The sequence below is a fragment of the Colias philodice genome, chromosome 3, assembly GCF_061535455.1.
Source record: "Colias philodice isolate Cphi_HAF_F1 chromosome 3, ilColPhil1 Martin Lab GWU primary, whole genome shotgun sequence".
Taxonomy (NCBI): Eukaryota; Metazoa; Arthropoda; class Insecta; order Lepidoptera; family Pieridae; genus Colias; species Colias philodice.
Window position 1 is genome coordinate 7,247,780 of NC_143088.1, and position 21,088 is coordinate 7,268,867.

The 21,088-nt window shown below is 30.8% G+C and overlaps 3 protein-coding genes across 5 annotated transcripts; 1 reads left to right on the forward strand and 2 right to left on the reverse strand.

Annotated features, from left to right (window-relative positions):
• Positions 1–882: 882 nt before the first annotated feature.
• LOC149489756 (beta-catenin-like protein 1) lies at positions 883–4,044 on the reverse strand. Its single transcript, XM_089714504.1, has 12 exons — positions 3,844–4,044; positions 3,564–3,758; positions 3,193–3,471; positions 2,943–3,102; positions 2,748–2,839; positions 2,525–2,656; positions 2,091–2,239; positions 1,781–1,956; positions 1,530–1,696; positions 1,352–1,447; positions 1,136–1,232; positions 883–1,027 (listed from the first exon to the last, which is right to left on the reverse strand). The coding sequence occupies exons 1-12, from the start codon at positions 3,871–3,873 to the stop codon at positions 939–941; spliced, it is 1,662 nt and encodes a 553-aa protein (XP_089570630.1). The 5' UTR covers positions 3,874–4,044; the 3' UTR covers positions 883–938.
• Positions 4,045–4,460: 416 nt separating this feature from the next.
• LOC149489757 (uncharacterized) lies at positions 4,461–13,708 on the forward strand. The gene is made up of 9 exons (XM_089715073.1): positions 4,461–4,475; positions 4,795–4,923; positions 5,003–5,239; positions 7,113–7,208; positions 7,647–7,768; positions 12,094–12,244; positions 12,318–12,360; positions 12,450–13,495; positions 13,589–13,708. The coding sequence occupies exons 1-9, from the start codon at positions 4,461–4,463 to the stop codon at positions 13,676–13,678; spliced, it is 1,929 nt and encodes a 642-aa protein (XP_089571199.1). The 3' UTR covers positions 13,679–13,708.
• On the reverse strand, positions 13,538–21,086 carry Hao (Hydroxyacid oxidase). 3 transcript variants are annotated; one of them, XM_089714525.1, is made up of 10 exons: positions 17,807–21,086; positions 16,834–17,002; positions 16,601–16,752; positions 16,395–16,515; positions 15,441–15,575; positions 15,220–15,348; positions 14,816–14,948; positions 14,572–14,691; positions 14,383–14,494; positions 13,538–13,849 (listed from the first exon to the last, which is right to left on the reverse strand). In XM_089714525.1, exons 2-10 carry the CDS (start codon positions 16,965–16,967, stop codon positions 13,782–13,784), a joined length of 1,104 nt encoding a protein of 367 aa, XP_089570651.1. In that variant the 5' UTR covers positions 16,968–17,002; positions 17,807–21,086; the 3' UTR covers positions 13,538–13,781. The 3 variants fall into 3 exon arrangements, with proteins under 3 accessions (XP_089570651.1, XP_089570650.1, XP_089570649.1); XM_089714524.1 differs by having other exon boundaries at positions 17,658–21,086; XM_089714523.1 differs by having other exon boundaries at positions 17,454–21,086.
• Positions 21,087–21,088: the final 2 nt, after the last annotated feature.

Below are 21,088 nucleotides of genomic sequence, written 5' to 3' on the forward strand. Positions count from 1 at the left end.
AATGTTGCCTATTAAATTGGCTCAACTATAATGGTTATATGACCATAATAAAGTGTTAAATCCAAAGACAAAAATACAAATTGTTTTTCATAGGACGTATCCTTTAAAAACAGTGTATTTTTTTCTTCTAACTAACTTTTTATATTATGTTAGCTATTAGTTTATAACAGCACTACAAACATTATTTTTTGAGTATTTAGAAAATTTAATTAGATCCTATTAGGATTATGAGCAAGTTTACCATTAATTGCTGTTGTGTGTGTTGAGAGAGCTTGTGATCAATTTTATTATTCGAAGTATATTGTTTAGAAATTCCAATGAATTCAATTATTTTCGTCGACGCTGGACGTACTATTTTACAACTTAAGGAAATGCCGTTTTATTTATATAAATAATGTCACAAAATTAAAATTGCATCAAATGTTTTATGTTGGAAATCATAGAATTAGTAAATGGCTCTACAGATATAATGTGCCTTTATCAAACAGATGTGCAATAAAATAAAGTACTTATGCTTAATTTTTAAACTATAAAGTTGCAATATTTCTATTTTTACCTAATCAATACATTTTTAATTATTTCTGTTATTGTAATCAATAATCATTAACTCTTTCTTATTTGCTGATAGTGTACTTAAAATTGCGGTACAAATGAAATTACATCACTGTGTTTAAATATGTTACAAACGAACATATTGAAAAAGAAAACAATTTTAATTATATAATTATCTGATCATGTATTGGTACTTATATTTCTATATTATGTATTTTGGCGCTACTTAAATTGTTACGTAAGGTATTATATTATATTGTTGTTAAATGTTACCAACTATTAACAGATGACACAAATGTGTTAACTCTGATTAGTAATAAAACGACTATAACAGCTCAAATTTATTTATTTTTATAAATTCTTTATATCTAAAACTGGAGAACACTCTAGAATTTATCAACAAGTTGAAGTATGTGTTGTTGTTCTTGTTGTCGCCATTCTTCACTGCCAGCATCACCTAAGTTGCCAGCATATTCTGAAACAAATAGTAATTATGAAATACTATTTTTAATTAAATACTCTTAAATCCATTCAGGTGATTCTGCTTTTAAATACAATTTAATTAAGGCTTCGATTTATATACCTCTCATAACGTGTCTTATTATCTTCAATGAACCGCCTCTTAAAGATAATACGCGCTGCACACGTTGTTTTATTGATGGCGGGCCTGCTGTGCATACCTGAAAAATAGAACATTTTATCTTATTCTGTATAAAAGAATAGCTTCAATACTTATTGCGGAATTTATTCCATTTGAAAATTTATGTTAAATAATTATTGCATTTTCTTTTCACCATACCTCTAGTATAATCCTGTCAATGAGCTGCAAAGTGAATAAGCCCCCAGACAATCGCTTCAAATACTGTGCATCATCATCTAAATCTTCTGTATCTTGCTAAAATAATTTTGAGAAATATGGATTAAATTTTTTCTAACAAATGTAATTAATTCATCTATATAGAATATTATTTCTATACCTCCATTTCCTTTTCAATACGATCTACTTTGTCCATGTATTTAAAGTGTAATTCTAATAATCTGTCCACTTTTTCCAGGTCATTTTCGGTAAATTTCGCAAGTAATCTTTGCCGCTGACTGCCTTGACAGTTACGTAACATCGATGATATTATTGATACTACATGCTCTAAAATAAACATAAAATTAATGATACATTTTTCAAGTATTATAAATTGTTTTCAAGGCACAAATGTGTTTACTTGAAACAAACCTTCATGTTGATCAACTGTTAACAATCTTTTTCTCTTTGGTGTTTTCATGAACAGAGGGAAAACAGTTCGTAAGCCCAAAATATCGACAAATTTATTGCAATTGTCTCGACCGTCAGGGCCTGCTAGTGCATGATCCAATACTTTTAATGAGCCATTTCTCGACATCTTTTTCTCTCTACAAAAACATATTATATATTAGTAACTGTTAAATTCATTTTCTTAAACAAGATTTTACATGAAAATATAGATTTTATTTGTATTAGTTTCTCGAAAAATAAATTTTTATTTTATTTTACAAGTGAAGCCAACCTTAACATAAGATTCATAAGTTGTAGACCTTCCCCTCTCAAGAATCGGTCTCTATTGCTAGGCTCCATGAGAGCACAACATAATGAATCAAACATGTTTTCCATTGCCTCTTGCTCTTCAGCACCACTTGGATCATGCCTTTTGTAAAACTGAAAACAAATATTACATACATTTTTATGTTCCTCAAAAACTTTTTATATTCTTTGTATCTTCATTATTTTACTTTTATGTGTCTTCATAAATTAAGTTCATTTTTTGTATAAAAAAATACATTTCAATATATTTTTAATAACAAGTAAGTACAGCAACAACAACAAAAACTTTTTCGGATGAAAATTTTTCCTCATAACATATGTTGATAACAACAAAAGTTGATGATCATCCACAATGCAGGTTGCAGAGGTTATAAAAGATTGGTACATATAAATATTTACAGCCAACTGTTGCAATAAGACATCAATGCCATCAAGTTCTCCAAGTAATTTCCTATTCTCTGGGGTGTTCTGCAGAAGTATGGATAATATTTCTGTTGCATACAACTTGTTAGCATCGAATGGTGCCTTCATCTGAAAATAGCAGATCAAGATAAGATTTTGTAAATATGTCCATAGATTATGTTACGATTTTAAAAATACAAATACAATTTGCTTTACTTACTTTAAGTCTTTTCAAAATCCACTGAATGAAACCCTGTTTGGCAACTTCTACACATAGCTCAGGGCGAAATTCTGTTATGTTTTCAATAATGCCTGGGAATAGTGAATTACAATTGAATATGTTTTCATAATGCAAAGCCTTACTCTTGCCCCTAGAAAAGCAAGACAACATTAAACATAATAAAAACAAATATACCTAATGTGTTATGAACGGCATCCCTTTCATCTGGTACTTGTTCATCAAGTCGAGCAAGATTGTGCAGAAGTAACGAAGGGCACTCTGCTTCTGCTAATGCATTTATCAACTCTTCTGCACCTTCCTCACTTTCATGCAATATATCAACATCAGTTAACTCCTATGATTAAAAAGTTAAATTAAAGATTTAGGAACAATTGAAAGCAAAAAAACATATAATACTGTATTTAAATTATGTTTAAATTCATACCTGCAATAAATTGACAACTTTTGTAGATACATCGGTATTATCATGAGACAGTAATTCTAAAATTGAATTAACACATTTCAAGTCCACCAACAAGGGATACTGGTCTGGCACAGTGGCTACAGCACTTAATTCCTGCAGAGCTTCATATAGATCTAATTCACTCTCCATGAATTTTTCTGGTTGGTCAGGAAACTTAATTCTCATTTCTCTGTTTTTCAGAGCCTTCTTTTCGAAATTAAGAACTAATTTTTTTACAGCAGTTTCATCTAGAACTTCACCCTGAATAATAATAGCACAATATTAAACTAATTCATATTAAATTTAAAATTGATTAAAGTAAAGTAAACATATAATGTAAAATAAATTTTTACCTCTGTTACTTCATTTTCTACGAATTTAAGAATATCTTCACGTTCTTTGTCAGTAATAGTTGGTTCTTTTGGAAGAGATTTTACAGTTCTTTCTATATCCGATTTTACTAGACGACGTACTTTACTTGACCGCACACTTTCATCATCTGAATCTTCAAGTTCATCTTCATTGGGACGTTTTGGAGTGGGTGTGGGCTATGGAGGAATATAATTACCTATTGAAATATTCATTACAACTACTATTTACAATGAAACGCTACAAAATAACAAAAATAACAACCTTAAATGAGAGTAATTCACCAACATCCATTTTTGCTCAGCATTAAGATCTTGAAAAATAAATTATCGTTGTTCAACACAAGCAATGCTTGCACTTTATTATTTAATATCTCTTTCATAGAATATTACTACTTATATTTCCAAAAAAAATACAAAGACAAACATCACAATCACAGCCGCATTTCCCAATTCCCGAGCCAATTCCCATGACGCTTGCAATTTGCATATGAATTCAATTGAATTGACAATTGTGAATTGACATGTAATTGACATTTGACAATTGACCGTGGACGTGCTACAAAATAAAATATTCTACAGTGTATATAAGATTTATAACGACTATTCATTCCTATTTATTTTTAGATTTGAACGGTAAGATTTATAAGACATCCGATTTATGATTTTATAACAATATTAATTTACGTATAGATATTAGATCCTTACCTTTACGTCTGCCTTATTTTTTATATGTACCAATTAAATTTCTAAACGTTAAGTGCTACTGTCATACAGGATATTTGCGATTTGCGAGCGCGAAAATCCAAATTATGCGAAGTTTACTTCCGACTCACGTTAGATACCACAATCACATAAAAATAATATAAAAGTACAATTACAATGTACAAGTACAATGTACTATTATAATTTTAATGTATCTATCTTGATTTAATTTCCATTAATTACTTAAAACTTAAAAGCATTGTACTATTTTATATTTTTCAAGATTGGAGGAGCGACTATTTCAACCGATAATGGTAAAGTCTGAATCTTATGGTTTAAATTAAATAATTTTTTGTAACATTTCAATTACTTATACATTTTCAATTACATATTATAAATTAAACATACATAGAAAAAAAAACCTTAGTATAGGCATTTTATTAATAATTAAAGTATATTGGACATATGATTTTAGACTATTAGGTACTTGCTAATACATCTCTCATTTCAGGACATTAATAAGAGATATGAAGAGGCAGAAAATGAAATACAAGATCTATTAAATCTATTGAAAAATACGTATGAATTGAATTTACAAATCAATATATTTTCTACATTGGGTGCTTATTTGTTGTCGAACGTAAGGCATGCGAATATTAAAAATATGTACCTATTAATTATCACATTGAAATTGATTTTAAATTAAATTAATGTTTCAGGGTGAACATAGATCAGTAATAATTAAATATGTACCACTATATAATAAAATACTGCAGTGTTTAACAAGTGGTCGTTCACTACAACATGTTACACTTAATTTTGTGTCTGCTCTTTTGTATATTGATGTAGACGAGGGGCCAACCAGAAGAAAAGCTTTACATATTCATGCCCAAAATATGATACGGGTCAGCGGATGTCTATCAGCAATGTGCGATCTCTTTGTGACGTGTATGATGGTAATAGACCGGGAGATACTGACACAAAATTTCGAGTCATTTGTAACAGGATGGCGGTTCTACAGGGGTCTTAGTACGCAATGACAAAAAGAAAAACGATGGTGTGAACGCTGGTACCGGTGGCTTAGTCGCGTGGGCGTTAGTTGAACTCGTCGGAAAAATAGCGAAGTCAAACGATTTGTAACACAAAAATTTTAGAATTTACCGATAGCCCATAAAAAAGAAGTAGGCGGTAGTGTCATGCCATACTTTTCCGGTGTGACTTACAGCCCGCCATACCGACGCGAATGTGTTGATTAAAAAAAATCAATTCAACCATTTGTACCAGGCTAACTTTTGCACAGGTAACCATCGTCGTGCAGCCATTTATGAAAATCGCCATGCCATACTTTTCGGACGATTCCAAATGGTCGCCATACCGCCGAAAATCTGCAAATTTTTTTTTCGCCGAACCATTTGTAACACCCTAAATTTTTTTTTCAACAACTCCTGAATGATTATAAATAGAAGTGTGATAATGCCATACCTGTGGGAGGTGGCGAATGTGTATAAGATTTTTTTTTATTGTATGATTTTATTCGTATTTTGAACGATTTGTAACAGTATGGCATTAATCTTTCCTTTTTTATTTATTTTGAGGTTCAACAAATATAAATACAAAATTTCAAAGATCTAGGTGGTAGAAATCTTCACTTCTATAAATTAATAATAAATTTATTTATGAAGTATGGCAGCACTTTTTCCCCCTACTAGAAGTATGTAAGTAGTATAATAATGGTCACATTTTATCAAATACTCTCCAAAAATCCAAATGCAATACTGGTACAAAAAGTTTGGCGAAAAAAAATTTTTTGCAGATTTTCGGTTGTATGGCGACCATTTGGAATCGTCCGAAAAGTATGGTATGGTGATTTTCGTAAATGGCTACACGACGATGGTTACCTGTGCAAAAGTTAGCCTGGTACAAATGGTTGAATTGTTTTTTTTTTAAATCAACACATTTGCGTCGGTATGGCGGGCTGTAAGTCACACCGGAAAAGTATGGGATGACACTACCGCCTACTTCTTTTTTATGGGCTATCGGTAAATTCTAAAATTTTTGTGTTACAAATCGTTTGACTTTCGCTATTTTTACGACGAGTTCGACTAACGTCCACGCGACTAAGCCGCCGGTACCAGTGTTCACACCATCGTTTTTCTTTTTGTCATTGCGTACTAAGACCCCTGTAGAACCGCCATCCTGTTACAAATGACTCGAAATTTTGTGTCAGTATCTCCCGGTCTATAATGGATATTATAATTATTTATCTCTCATTAATATTATCTATACTTACTCATGAATCTTCTAGACGTTTATGAATGAAGTTGAAAAATTAGCGCAAATTTTAACTCTATTCCCTAATGCAATTTTTTTTATGCGGAGTATACTTGGAACATAGGAACTTCCTTTAATAATGTTTCATAAATTTCACATCTAGTATTTTTATGGTATGGACCAGGACTGGGTATTCTCGAAGACTGTCTCATGTCTTCCTTGACTATACAGTATACACTCGCTGTGAAGTATTCGAAACGTTGTATTTAATAATACAATGAATAAATCTAGTTTAAAATCCGTTAGACCGTTAAACTGTTTAATTTTTAAATGTTATACTTACGTAAAACTTACTTACATACTTACGTAAAATCAAATACAAATCAAAATCTCTTCTTATGCATATACATACGGTAGCCTGGAAGAGATCGCTACCTAGCGATAAGGCCGCCGTTTGTACATATGTCTTTCTCTATTTTATGTTCTTTCTATATTTGTATTTTTATATGTGTGCAATGAAATGTAAAAAACAAAATTAAATAAATAAAATACACAAAGCACCAGGATACGTGGCGGGCGCTGTGCCGCAGCCTCGCGGAAGTGTGTCGCGGCTCTAATATCAACCAGAGTCATTGTGCGCATCTCATTCCATTGGTATGTTTATTAAATGTTTAGGTATATAATTATTTGATATTATGTAATATTTTACAATATAATGTTTATAAGGTTTATATAATATAGGTACAGACATGACGTTTATCTATCGATTTATAATACATATTTTAAAGAGGAAGGATTTCATTGATTGTTTTAAGATTAAACTCAAAGAAGAACTCTACAAATCGAACGATTAAAAATTGTTTTGCTAATAGGTAGCTTTATCTTTACTGTGTTGAATTCATCGATCGCTATTCCTTTAGCATGAACCTAGCCCTTGGTTTATCAAAATTGGTTCATTACTTTGCATTCCACATATGCTCTCATAAGGAGTATATAGCCGCGCATTAATTTTAATTTTACTTTTCCACATTTTAGTTGTGCATTTTTATATTTCGTTAATACTTTAGAACATAATGAAATATTTTCTTCTAGTGCGTTCAAAAAATTCAGCGCGGCGATACAAACGCCGTTAATATTCTACAAAGTTTACTAACGAACCACCAGCAGAATAATAAATTGTTCCACATTAACGACGGAATGTCGATATTTACCAGGTTTGATATTTGTGCATGTAGATATTTGATTATTAGTATCTCTCGTCTTCAATCAATAAATCTTATTATGATCCATTGAAATGTTACATTTTTTAGGCCTAACCTTGCATTTTTTAGAGGACGCAGTTTTGTTTTTTTGATATGTAGGGGGGGTCAGTGTGAAGCTAAAACCAAGTTTGTGGGGTCGCCACCCTTGTCCCACGGCCGCCATCTTGAAAATAGCGGTTGAAATGGTTTTTACGATATATCTCTTAAACTATTTAACTGATAAAAAAATATCGTTAACATTATTTGTTGCAAATTAAATTCTCTACAACTTTGGTATAGTAACTTTTAGTCGTAGAACTATAAATAAAAAAGTTATAAGCGAAAATGTTCAGCAATTAGAGCCATTTATATTTTTCAATAAAACTTTTTTTTATCATTTTACGAAGAAATGATATCAGACCATTTTTGTAGATTGCTTTTCGAGGAACAACTTTTATGTACAACATTTTTTCATAACGTCAATAACTAATGTTTTACAGCGCTCTGAAGTGAGTACTATTTTTCAGTACTCTTAACTATACATATATTGGCTATTGACTCTTTTCTCATACTCCAGAACAATAGAAGCACACTGCAGAACATTTCAGACCTGCTTTTCGACGTAAAAAAAAGTCGCGCTTCCAGCCTCTTGGGTGGTGGGGAAAAGATTCAATAATTAATTATTAGTGATATTGCAAAATTAATTATTAAAAATATTATAATAACAAAAAAAAAAAAACCATTACTGATGACAAATTATTATTAGTACACACATAATATAAGTATACTGTATAGTTCAGAGTACTGAAAATTAGTACTCACTTCGGAGCGCTGTAAAACCTTAGCTATTTAATTAATGAAAAAATGTTGTATATAAAAGTTGTTCCTCGAAAAACAATCTACAAAAATGGTCAAATATCATTTCTACGTAAAATTATAAAAAAAAGTTTTATTGAGAAATATAAATATCTCTAATTTCTGAACATTTTCGCTTATAACTTTTTTATTTATAGTTCTACGACAAAAAGTTGCAGGATCAAAGTTGTAGAGTATTTAATTTGCAACAAATAATGTAAACAATTTTTTTTATCAAATAAATAGTTTAAGAGATATATCGTAAAAACCATATCAACCGCTATTTTCAAGATGGCGGCCGTGGGACAAGGGTGGCGACCCCACAAACTTGGTGATAGCTTCACACTGACCACCCCTACACATCAAAAAAATAAAATTGCGTCCTCTAAAAAATGCAACCCCAAATGTAACTTTTCAATGGACCATTACCTTAATACTTTATCTACCGATTCTGACACGTTCGAGAAAGAACGAGTAAACTTTTAAAGGACATATTAAGGCTGCAGTCTAGCAAAATTGCGTTTTCAACAAGTTATTTGACAATTTTTTCCCGGCTAATGAAATGATAAACTGAATTTTTTTTTCTTGTTTATCAATTAGTGTTATATACGCAATGCGCGTGAATTTTTTCACATTTATAAAGTTACTTTATGTTACCTTAATCAGGCCTTCAAGATAAGTCTCTTTCCCCCAAAATCATTTCGAGCTAAGTTTGTGCACTCACTACGTTGCAACCGATTACAATTTACATAATCTGATCAGCGCATTATTATCCTTATATAGTCGTTATTAAAAACTGCTGAATACAATTGCCGAAAAACTTATGATTTTCTTAATTAGAGCGTTATAAATTCATTAAATTTCCCATTTTTTGCCTTACAAAATCGATTGATAAATACTGCTAAAAGTTATTTTTTCCATTAATTTATTCGAGTTGGTTGAAGACCAATGAGTATTAATCCTTTAAAAATTTTTTTTTTTGAATTTTGATAATTCTTTAAATATTAAAAAAATATTTAAAATAATAAGGAAAAATCCTAGCGAATTTCTTTAGTCGCGCTCCTTGGGCCGGAGCGTTCTGACGTGTGCTCTACGCTCGATTTTCCTTCATACCGAAGTGAAAGTTGCTCTACTTCATTAAATTTAATATTTTTGTTAATTGATTATTTTTATCTTAGTTTTGTGCAAATATTCGTATTTTTAAACATTTGATTTCGATATGGAAAATAAACGAAAAAAATACGCGTGTAACTACTAGAAAAAAAATTATCTTCGAACATAAAGTTAATGAAACCAAATAGATTGCAAAGGTGATTGGCAACAATTTCTTTATTTTACGGGGTGTCAGTAAAGGGATGTATATATATTTCTTTAAAACTAAAGTAAGCTCATAAATTTTCTTATAATATAATTTTTTTGAAGTTCCAAAAATGTTTATTTTTCGTTTGAGAAATACGAAATATAATATAAACTTGTATTGAGAACTTGAACTTCCCAAGTTCATCCGGGGAAATCCCCATACGGGGAAAATGATTTGTTTAATCCAAAATCTTACAGACGCGCTGACAAATTTAGTCCACCATTTCTAGTTTAGTCTAACTACAAAACTACCAAAAAACTCTAAGTACCAATATTAAAACGAATGGATTATCTTCACATCATCAAAATTCAGTGGGGTTGAGAACTAAACAAACAGAAGTAACAGAGACGCGAAGAATAAAAAAAGAGGACGAAAACGATAATTCATTGATGCTTTCCCTTTTCGACGTATTGTTAGGGTACATCACCAATCTGCAAAAAACAAAACTGATGATTCCCAATTGCTGATTAAAAATGAAAAACAAATAATCGACAACAGTGGTGAAAATTTGCTGATCACAATGAAACATCCTTCAGTGGTAGCAGATTTACTCATTTAAAATGTATCGGTGAACAGCGTAAAGGAGAGGAGGACAGGAAAACATTATGAATGTGGATGGTGGATTGTATACAGGGTGTAAATGTAATCGATAAGTATGTGCAGGCGATTATGACGTTATTATTGCAGGTATCAAAAAACTTAAAACTGATATCGAAATTACTTTACCTAATGAGCAAAATGACAATAATAACTTTTTAAAAGTATAACGAGAAATATCTAAAAAATTTACTTTATATACACTCCCATATCAAAAAGGGAAAATGGGACTAGTAGAAGTTAAATGTCTAATTCCGGCAAAAGACATGAATGCGGAAGATGCGGTTAAAAAAAATTTAATATTTGAAATACAATGCAAAAAATAACACTTTTGTCATAGATAAGAATCATGACTATTTTTTCCAAATTCAGGGACAACTAAACGTTGCAGAAGCAGAAGTCTGCTTATTTGCTGTTTGGACTGGAGTGAATCATTCGTTAAAAATAGAATATATAAAATAGAATATATAAAAAAGTATGTAACGTAAAAGTATGCAAAATAAAATGATGGACCATTATTGGATTTTACATAAATTGCCTACTGTCAGAATTGATTGATTCGAGACTTCAGCATTCGATGCCCATCAAGGACCCATCCTATATCATTCAAGCGATTGAAAAAAAAGAGATAAATCCAGTGCAACCGATAAAGCATCAGAATGCTAGCAAAAGATTTATTAGGTTTATCAATATAAATCTATATATGTATTATACATAATACATAATATAATAAATCTGTAGAAGACGCGAAGACTGACATCCGCGCGGACGGAGTCGCGGGCGGAAGCTAGTCAGAAATAAATATCTTTTGTTTTCATTTGCGTATTTTTCTATTTTATAATTTTTTAACACAAACATTACATTTTTTTTATTAAATACAAAATTTGTTTATCCGTTTTATTAGTTAAACTGAACAACTTTCACTAAGAAACTTAGGTCGAAAAAAATGTATAGAGTTATGCATTTTGTATGGAAAGCTTATTTTTTTATATTTCGTCCAAATTTCTTTGTAAAAGTTGATCAGTTATATAATCATGAAGTTGAAGATATCAATAGAAAGTATTCGCAAATTTTGTGTACTGATAAAAAAAAATCACCCGGTGTAATTTTCACGAAAATTGTTTCAAATTGTCATTTTTGGTACTTATTACGAATATTAAATTATACGAATGATTTAATGTTTAAAAATTAAGTGGAGCAACTTTCCCTTAGTACATTTGTATTATTTACATATAGGATGACAGGATGCATTTGTTTGCACTACTAGACCAAGCCCTTAAGTAATATATTATTTTTAATTAAACTATATTTTTTTTGATTGATTGATTAAAATCCAAATAATTTTCATTCCATAATAACAGCACTTAGTGTTCGGCTTGCATCATAATTAATCACACTGTGCAGAGTAAATAATTCGTATGAATGCATTGACCAAACCAGCCACAAGGCTTTCCGAATCAACTAATATCACTTTTTTTTAAATCAGAGACATGATACAAGATTTGTCTTGCTTGGAATTATTAAACACGGTAGTAGAAAATCTGGAAGATGATTGTATTGAATATATAATATTGCAAGCTAAACAAGTTTTTCAAGAATTACGCAATTTGACTCTCTCACATGGATGTAGTCCACAGGTATAAATCAAAAGTTTTGATAAAGCTTTATCTAAAACAAGAAAACATTTATATTGGTTTATATTTTTTGTAGGTTATACAATGGAAAACCATTATTTTTTACTCCTGTGAAAGAGGTAAGTCATTACTGGTCATTACTAATTAATCATTATTCAATCAAAGTGTGCTAAATTTTCAATTTTAAAGATTTCATTCTGATGTGTAGTTTTAGGAAACCGAGGAATTGTTCTTTGCGAAATACAAAAAACCGAATTAGAAAATGTTCATACTGAGAATGGAAATGAAGGAGATGAAACGCAAAATTTGTTCAAAAATATTTTTCAAGAAGTAAGGAATTTTCATTTCAATATAAATAACGAAATTCAGGAAGATAAAGAAAAACCACTACTGAGTACTAAAAACAAGAATAAGCAGTCCAGAAGCGAACCGTCATTTAGAAAAAAAATATATAATAGGAAGAATCATTTAAAAAAGTTGCCTCCAAAAACGTTTGCAAAAAACCAGGAAGATCTATCATTTTCATTTCTTTTAAATTCAAATAAAACTTCTTTACAACAGAACGTTCAACAATCTGTTAATACACAAATAAATAGTTGTGGTACAAGTAAAATTATAAACAGTGATAGAAATAGTAACTACGTAAGTCGAGCAACAAATACGACAACAGTTCCAAATTATTTAGTTACGAATAGCAGTATTCTCACAAATGAAAACGAAATAGAATTTAACCCTGTTCATGCTTCAACACCGAAAAGGAAATATTATTATTCTTCGCAAGAAAACGTAACGGAATCGACATCACTGCAACAAAGCCACTCTACTTTTCGTAAACGTACTAAAAAGTATACTCGCGGCAATCTACGCAATATGAATAAAATGAGAAATCGCTCCTTAAGTTCCAAGTTTTTAGACGTCGTTAATCAGTCTTGTACAACGATAATAAAAAGCTTCAAAAGTGTATTCAATTTAAATTCTCATAAGAAAAGCAACGAAGATGAAATTAATAATTTTCATAATGACACGTGTAGTTACAGTTTTACAAATTATATGCAAAGAAGGGACAAGTTTTATGCTGCAGAACGTAGTGGTTTCGAAACAGTTGAGTCTGGAAAAGGTCTAACCAATTTGACACAATGCAGTACATGTAATAATACACTTGAATTAAAAGAAAAAATGTTATTTGACCCACGCCTAAAAGACACTGTTAAAAAGCTGAAACTAGGAATAAACCTATTTGGATGTGACTTTAAGGTTAGATAGTGATAACAAAAAATAAAAAACAGAGAATTATGAAATAATAACTTTATTAATAAATTTTAACTTTCATATTGTATTTCTTTTCAGAAAATTTCAAGAACATTTTGGCCAAATGAGAAATATATGACGCCTTCTCTATTATACAGTCTATATCGTAAGCTTATTAACAAACGATGATGCTCCTAATATAAATAAATTAAATATAAATAATGGAAAGTATTTTTATTTTTCCCAGACAAATTTGTCCGTGTCTTATTAAGTACCGAAATAATGTTCACTTTCACAGTCTGCTGTAAGTGGATTCATGACGAACCATGTCCCTTGTGATTTCAGGAACTGTTGGCGTGCCTGAAACAATTTAACATATTATTTTCCCTTCCAATATAACTAAGAAATCTATAGTAATATTTTAAAACTAAAGAATTTGTTTATTGGTTTGTTTGGTTGAATGCGCTTATGTCAGGAACTACGGGTCCGATTCTAAAATGTTTTTCAGTGGTAGCTTATTTAAGGCTGTGCTAAGACCAATAGGAGCGAAAATGCGGTAAAACCGCGATGGACAGCAGCTAGCCCATATTATAAGTTTATAAATAATTATGCGACTATTATTAGGAAGCACGGTCCCGAGATAACAATTCGTTTTTCACCTTGAATCAAACAGGGTTATGTCATGTCGATAACCTATAATTTTAACTACTATCATCATGTACTAATCTTTATGAGTTATATCTTTTTATCACTTCTTTATTACTTAACTTTTTAGTATCAAATTTATCAAACTCTACCTACTATTTAATTGGTATAAGAAAAAATATACAAGAATTCAATTTTATATAATTTTGACTCCAAAGGCGTTCAGAATTCTAAAATGCATGCCATACCTGCTATTTGCAGTGTGAATTCTAATTCTTTGCGCAGAATACTCAGCATCTTTTGAACGCCCTCTTGTCCTCCAACAGTAAGTCCCCATAAAGCTGGACGACCGACAAACACCTAAATACAAATAAATTGTTAATTATTATCTACATTGTAAAACTTTAATAAGTTATAATTATAAAGTAGAATTGTACCATTTTTGCGCCAAGGGCTAACGCTTTATAAACGTCCGTCCCACTTGAGACGCCACCATCTAGATATACTTCTACGTTGTAGTTTCTAACGGCTTCAACTATTTCAGGCAAGGCTTCGATCTAAAAAATAAAAAAAACTTTTTGAACTTTTAATATAATATTATATAGCTTTAAGTGAAGTTTCAAATTATTTAAAATGATGAAATAATTGTGATGTTCTTCGTTAATCAAAACAAATAAATACCGTTGGTGGTACTCCGTCAAGTTGTCTGGCGCCATGGTTTGATACTAAAATACCCGAGCAGCCGGCTTCAACAGCTTTTATTGCATCGTCACCGCGCAATATGCCTTTAGCTACTATAGGGAGCTTTGTAATGCTGGAATAATTACAATTCTCATGATAAATAAATTTAATCAGTTATCACTACATAGTATAAAACAAAGTCGCTTTCTCTGTCCCTATGTCCCTTTGTATGCTTAAATCTTTAAAACTACGCAACGGATTTTGATGCGGTTTTTTTTAATAAATAGAGTGATTCAAGAGGAAGGTTTTAGTATATAATTTATTAGGTTTTAGACAAAGTGGGCGAAGCCGCGGGCGGTAAGCTAGTTGTAAATATAATAAAAAGTAAAGGTTTCATTTTTTACCTTTTCAACCATTTAACTTCGTCCCATGTAAGTGTTTTGTCGAATAAATTGTTGACATAGTTATTTAAACCACTGCCATCAGCAGTACTGTGAATTTTTGTCGATAAGTGTCCATCAAAGTTCGCTAATCTGTAAAAAATATGCAATGTCGGATTTTTATAATATCCTTCCCTCCTGGTATTTTAATAACCTTATTATATTTATATAAACATAAATCTTACTTCAAATGACGCGGAAGGGTAAATTTGTTCCTTACATCTGCTCTCCTTAAACCGAAAATAGGTGTGTCTACGGTGAGAGCAATTGCTTTAAATCCTGCTTTCTCAGCTCTTAAAACAAGTTTTTTCGTGATTTCTCTGGAAAAGTTAAAAATGCAAGTCATATTAAAAAAATGTAAGTATTGGAAGAATACAGAAATACCGTTAGAAATTTTATTATTTTAAAATTGTTCATGTAACTAACTAATAACTGGCAAAAATGCTATGTTCTGAAACTGAAACCACACTATAAGCTGTCTCAGTTTCATAATTAAAAACAACAAAATTTATGAAAATTCTAAGTCTCTTAGGGCCGATTTTTCAATGCTTGGATAAAACTTATCCGTCCAATAACGTATTACACAATAATATTAAAATGTCACGTAAACTGTCAAATACGGGCAATTAGAATACGTTTTTAATATGGTAGTTTTATACATTATTCGACGAATAAGTTTTATCCAAGCATTGAAAAATCGGCCCTTAGATAAACCTTTTTTTTTTTTATGCAATGGGATAGCAAACGAGCAGACGCGTCGCCTGGTGTTAAGCGAAACGCGCCGCCCATAAGCATCCACTCCACTGGGAAGAGGATGTGTTGCTGTCCTCAAAAAGGAAAGAGAGGGATATCACGGGAATTTATTTACATTACTGCCGGTTTTTCAGGTGCTTAAAGGCACTCTTTTTGAAAGTCTCCATGTTGTAAGAACTCGGGAATACCGCCGTTGGTAGGTCGTTCCAGAGCTTCACAGTTCGCGGGAGTCAGTTTCGCGTAAAACGCACTGTGGAACTCCGCCAGCAATACAAACCTAATAACTAATTGCAAATTATTTTGTCCCCGTTAAGTCTCTATGCAGTGTAGAATACTCTATTTCCTAGAGTGAATTTGGTCAATTGAAAATACAAAAAAATATCTACCTGTCGTTATAAATATAAAGCTGGAACCATTTAATAGCACTTGGCGCTGCCTCAGCGACTTCTTCTATGGAACTGGTTGAAATAGTGCTCAATGTATAAATTACACCTTCGGCTTGTGCAGCTAAAATGTCAGCAATTTTAAAATAGTGTATAAAATTGATAATTAGAATTTTTAACACAATTATGCTACAAGATAAATATGAAACCTTTGACATTAGCAGTTTCTCCTTCAGGATGCGCCATTCTCTGCATTGCAGTAGGAGAAATTCCAACTGGCATGGTCACTCTCTCTCCCAAGATAGTGGTTTGTAGATCGAAATGTGTGATTCCAACGAGACATTTTGGCCGAATTCGAAGTCTGGAAATGTATTCAATAAATTCATTTTAATGTATTTTCTCTCTAAAATAAAGTCAATGTCCTACACGGAAATATGTTTACCTTTGAAAGGCACGTTTGTTTTCTGCTAGAGTAAATTCGTCAGTAGCACCACTTTTATAATAATCTCTTGTAGCTTTTGGAAGCAATGCAGTTGCTGCATCTTCCAAATCTTTGATACTTATAAATTTCTCCATTATACTTGAATAGACAGATCACACTGACCAATCTCCTTCAAAACAATTAGTTTATGTATGTGTATTTATTTGATAAGGCAGTTAATGAGTTATCAAACGCACAATAGGGTCGTGGGTCAGAGCAGACGTAATATTTGCAAAATATTTTTATTATAATGTGATCATAAGGTTTATTACATTTGAAAATACAATACTTAGTATTTATTGATATTGAGATTGGCAATTAAGTAAAACACACGTAAATTTCAAAATTTATTTTCGATTTTATTATATTTGTATGAATGCTTTTAACTGCATCCCTTGATGTCAAATGCCTTTCCTTACATATTTGCCATAGAAACGTTATATAAAACTCAACCGATCTTATAACAAATCTAATAAATACAAATATTACAATTTCAAGCATATTATATGCTTGTGATAACATTTTTAAGAATGTCATATAATTTAATGAGAATCCGTAAGTATGAAATTTGTTATACATACTAGCTGAAACATTTACGGTTTGCTTGAAATTAATATTTATAGGTCAAATGATTCATAATTTAACACTCGTGATCATTCTTCTTGATATAGCAGCTATCCTTCGATATTAAAAATGTCATGAAGATGGTATTTAAGTATTTACAAGAAATAAAAATTTGCAATGTTCTGGGGAAACTAGAACTCTTTTGGCAGTTTCAATCTTACGTTTGAGATATCGACACTTTTCCATCACTCTTAGCCTAATCGATCACAATTTCACTTTCGTTTCCACAACTTTCTCCGCGAATATTACAAAAGATACAAAACATTTCGGAATAATTACTAAGCTATGGGAAATTAGAACCGCCAATTACCCTTCTACTAAATATCCATCTTTGGTAATAAAGTTATTAACAATCAAATAACGGTCGATGCACCAAGTTTAACATATTTTACATAATATAAACGTCATAAAATCAGTGAAGCATTCAGTGTCATGCAAATTTTATTAATATAAAATACTAAGTTATCCTAGCCAAGCGATACATTGGACTTAATCAATCCATTTGGTTCAAATAAAAATTAAAAATAACATATTTTAACAAAATGTACAGACTATCAGGTGCATGCAAATTGAGCAAATTAAATTCAAATAAGGCACAAAGTCTTTGCGATAAATTCTAAAAAAGCCTATGAAGAAACAATATCTCTTTAAATGATGCGGTGGTATTACTGTGTATTTATAATGTAGTTTACTATTATACATATTACTAAAGATGCTTATAATAATATTAAGAGTCAACTTCTTTCTTTGTATGAAGATAAAATATTTTGTGAAGAATTTACAGTTTTTGGATACGATGTTTGCCTGATAGCCTGGATAATTTACATTGTATAGAAAAAATAAATATACAACCTTTAAGCAATATAAAAATAAATAACATATATTACAAAGCAGAACATTGACAGTGGCAACATATTCCTGTTAGACTAGTGTTTCCATACATCTATATCTACATAATCTAAACACTTGTTATTAGTTAAGCTAGCGATACATTCTTCAATATCGCATTGTAGAGTTCGTCTTAGGCCACTAATTGTACAATTTTGGCCTAAACGTTCATTTTTATTGAGACCAATATCTGAAACGGTATAAGCCAATTCTTATTGACCACATTAGCAGCAGTTTACCAGGATTTAAAATTTTGTTGTATATGACTATAATAATATACTCGATATTGATTCTATTTTTTGATCCAGGGTAAAATGTAGTCACCAACTCATGTTATGGTGAAACCAATAATAAGGCTTTAAATTATATTAGCGTAATTTATAAGTATAGTTTCAGTATTATAAAATTAACAGTGTTAACTTGCAAAATTTTAAAATGCTGTTTTTATCATTTTTATTAAAATTAAACAAGGTATAAAAAAAATCACATATTACCAAGAATAATACAAAAGAATTTAATAATCGCAAACAATATCAATTATAATTTTAAACAAACGATCACAAACGTTTTCTTTGTTAGCACCCACAAACGGTCCGTTAATATGAAGCGATATTATTTGCTTTCAATATATTATCCTAAACCTTAACTATTATTTGTACTGTGAAAAATAAACTCGCGTGATAATAATAAGAAAAGTTTTAATTACAAGTCACACAAAAAAATATGAAATTATTAATATTTTATGTATCGTGTAAAAAAACGTGTCATGAATTCTACGATTTTATTAGTATAAATGGTCTAAATTTCATGATAAACACTTATATTTATAAGTTTAGCTGAAAATAAAGAGTTTAGCAAAACTAAACAGAATTTTTTAAAAGAAGAGACTTCATAATCCCGAAATTTATTCTCTTGTTAATTTATAACAGAAAGCTACGTGCAGTTCGTTTTGTAATCGAATCATATAGTTAATATTACATATCGAAAAAGGTATTTGATATATTATTACGTAATACACTTTAATGTTATTTCGCCCTATCGCCGCTAAGCGTTCGGCAGAATGAAGTCGAGTTTCACACAAGAATATCTGGTATTCAGAATCCTTATGATTTAGTTTCTTGGCAGTGCGAAGTGCTGATATCACAACTCAAATTAAGCAATATGCAATAAAAAGCCAACGTGAATAGTGAGGTTGTGCATTAATTGTTCATCAGCCCCATTTGTTTATTATTATTTGTCAGATCGTTTTGTGTTTTTGACTCTTTCAGTCTAGAATTTGATAAATTAAAAGAGAACAGCGTTTCCTAGGCTTTTGCAGTGCATTTCACCAACTTTAAGGCTTTATTTAGACATGCTGATACTTGCGGAACTTCAGTTAAAATATGAATTATGATTGCTTATATTCGAACATTTGATTCCAAATCTTACAGTAAATTAATACAAATAAACTTGTTAATGTCTAGTCATAGAATACAAGAAGGCTTATTCTCTACTAGAAATGAAGGCCAGAGTACCCCATCCATTACATAAAAGGCATGTTAATCATACTGTTAATTGCTAGATTAGATATAAATAAATACTTGCGAAAATATCACTTGCGTTAAAACTCGTATTAAAAACCTTCTTATATTCAGAAACTAATTTCCAAATACTCATATGTAATGCCACGGTGTGGCGGTCATTGATACTAAAAAAATGCAGCTTATAATTGTACGTCCTTATAATAAAAATTAAATACACTATGCATAGATAGAAATTATTCTCTTATTGAATATACGAGTAATGAAAACATCTAATTAGGGTAAATAAATACTATGGTATAATAAGCGAACATTAAGTTAAATAAATAACTTTAAGGAGGGTGGGCGCAAACAGAACTCGTCATAATTAATACTTAACAATAAATGCCCTTGAAGACGAACTTTACACGTATCGTTAACATCACAGAACAAAAGCGATGCGCAATTGTAATCTTTTCATTGTTAACTTTTACAAGGGAAATTGTTTAACGTAAATGTGCATAATAGTTATCACTATTTTAAAGAAATTTCTAAGATGATCGACGAAATTAGCGATTGCATTTCTTTTTTTTTTTAAAGGCGGTTAATTGTTAAGAAATGTCTCGCAATTGCGCATCGCTAAACAAAACTACGGCTAAGCGGGAGACGCAAAACAATAAATAGGTTCAAAGCTGTTGATATAGTACTTCAATACACAGGTTGGTGCAATTTTCGGACTTTTTTTTCAAGTGAAATGGCACCATATTATATTAAGTACCGAACGTTAAAATGCATGTACATACATGTTGCAATAATAATAAATGAAGCATTGCATAATATTTTAATTATAATTTTCGTAATTTAAATAATAATAAACCAAAATATCTATTGAGTGTCCAACCATGTTCTAATCACTTTAGATTTGGACAACTCATAGGGCGCATAGACTAACATTGGATTTATTATTACGCCTATGCATTCAAGGTAAACATATCAACAGCGCGGGACTAGTCTCTTCTTGCACTCGGAAGCACCCAAGTGAAAAACAAAATTAGCATACAAAATTCGTTTATACGGTGCACTGAAGCAAGGTGATAAATACATTAGCGTGATATCGTTGCGTCCACGCTGAATAAGAAACCAACTATGTATTGCAGTTGGAGTGTAGTCAGTAGCAATTTATTGTGTGTGGACTCAATCCATCA

Coding starts and splice junctions, on each gene's coding strand:
- LOC149489757 (XM_089715073.1), top strand. Junction 7,209..7,646: donor GTGCGCATCTCATTCCATTG/GTATGTTTATTA, acceptor ATTTTCTTCTAG/TGCGTTCAAAAAATTCAGCG. Junction 12,245..12,317: donor CACATGGATGTAGTCCACAG/GTATAAATCAAA, acceptor TATTTTTTGTAG/GTTATACAATGGAAAACCAT.
- Hao (XM_089714525.1), bottom strand. CDS start 16,967: ATGGAGAAATTTATAAGTATCAAAGATTTGGAAGATGCAGCAACTGCA. Junction 14,949..15,219: donor GAAGTTAAATGGTTGAAAAG/GTAAAAAATGAA, acceptor TAATTATTCCAG/CATTACAAAGCTCCCTATAG. Junction 13,850..14,382: donor ATTCACACTGCAAATAGCAG/GTATGGCATGCA, acceptor AAATTGTTTCAG/GCACGCCAACAGTTCCTGAA.
- LOC149489756 (XM_089714504.1), bottom strand. CDS start 3,873: ATGGATGTTGGTGAATTACTCTCATTTAAG. Junction 3,472..3,563: donor TAGAAAATGAAGTAACAGAG/GTAAAAATTTAT, acceptor ATTATTATTCAG/GGTGAAGTTCTAGATGAAAC. Junction 1,028..1,135: donor AATAAGACACGTTATGAGAG/GTATATAAATCG, acceptor TATTTGTTTCAG/AATATGCTGGCAACTTAGGT.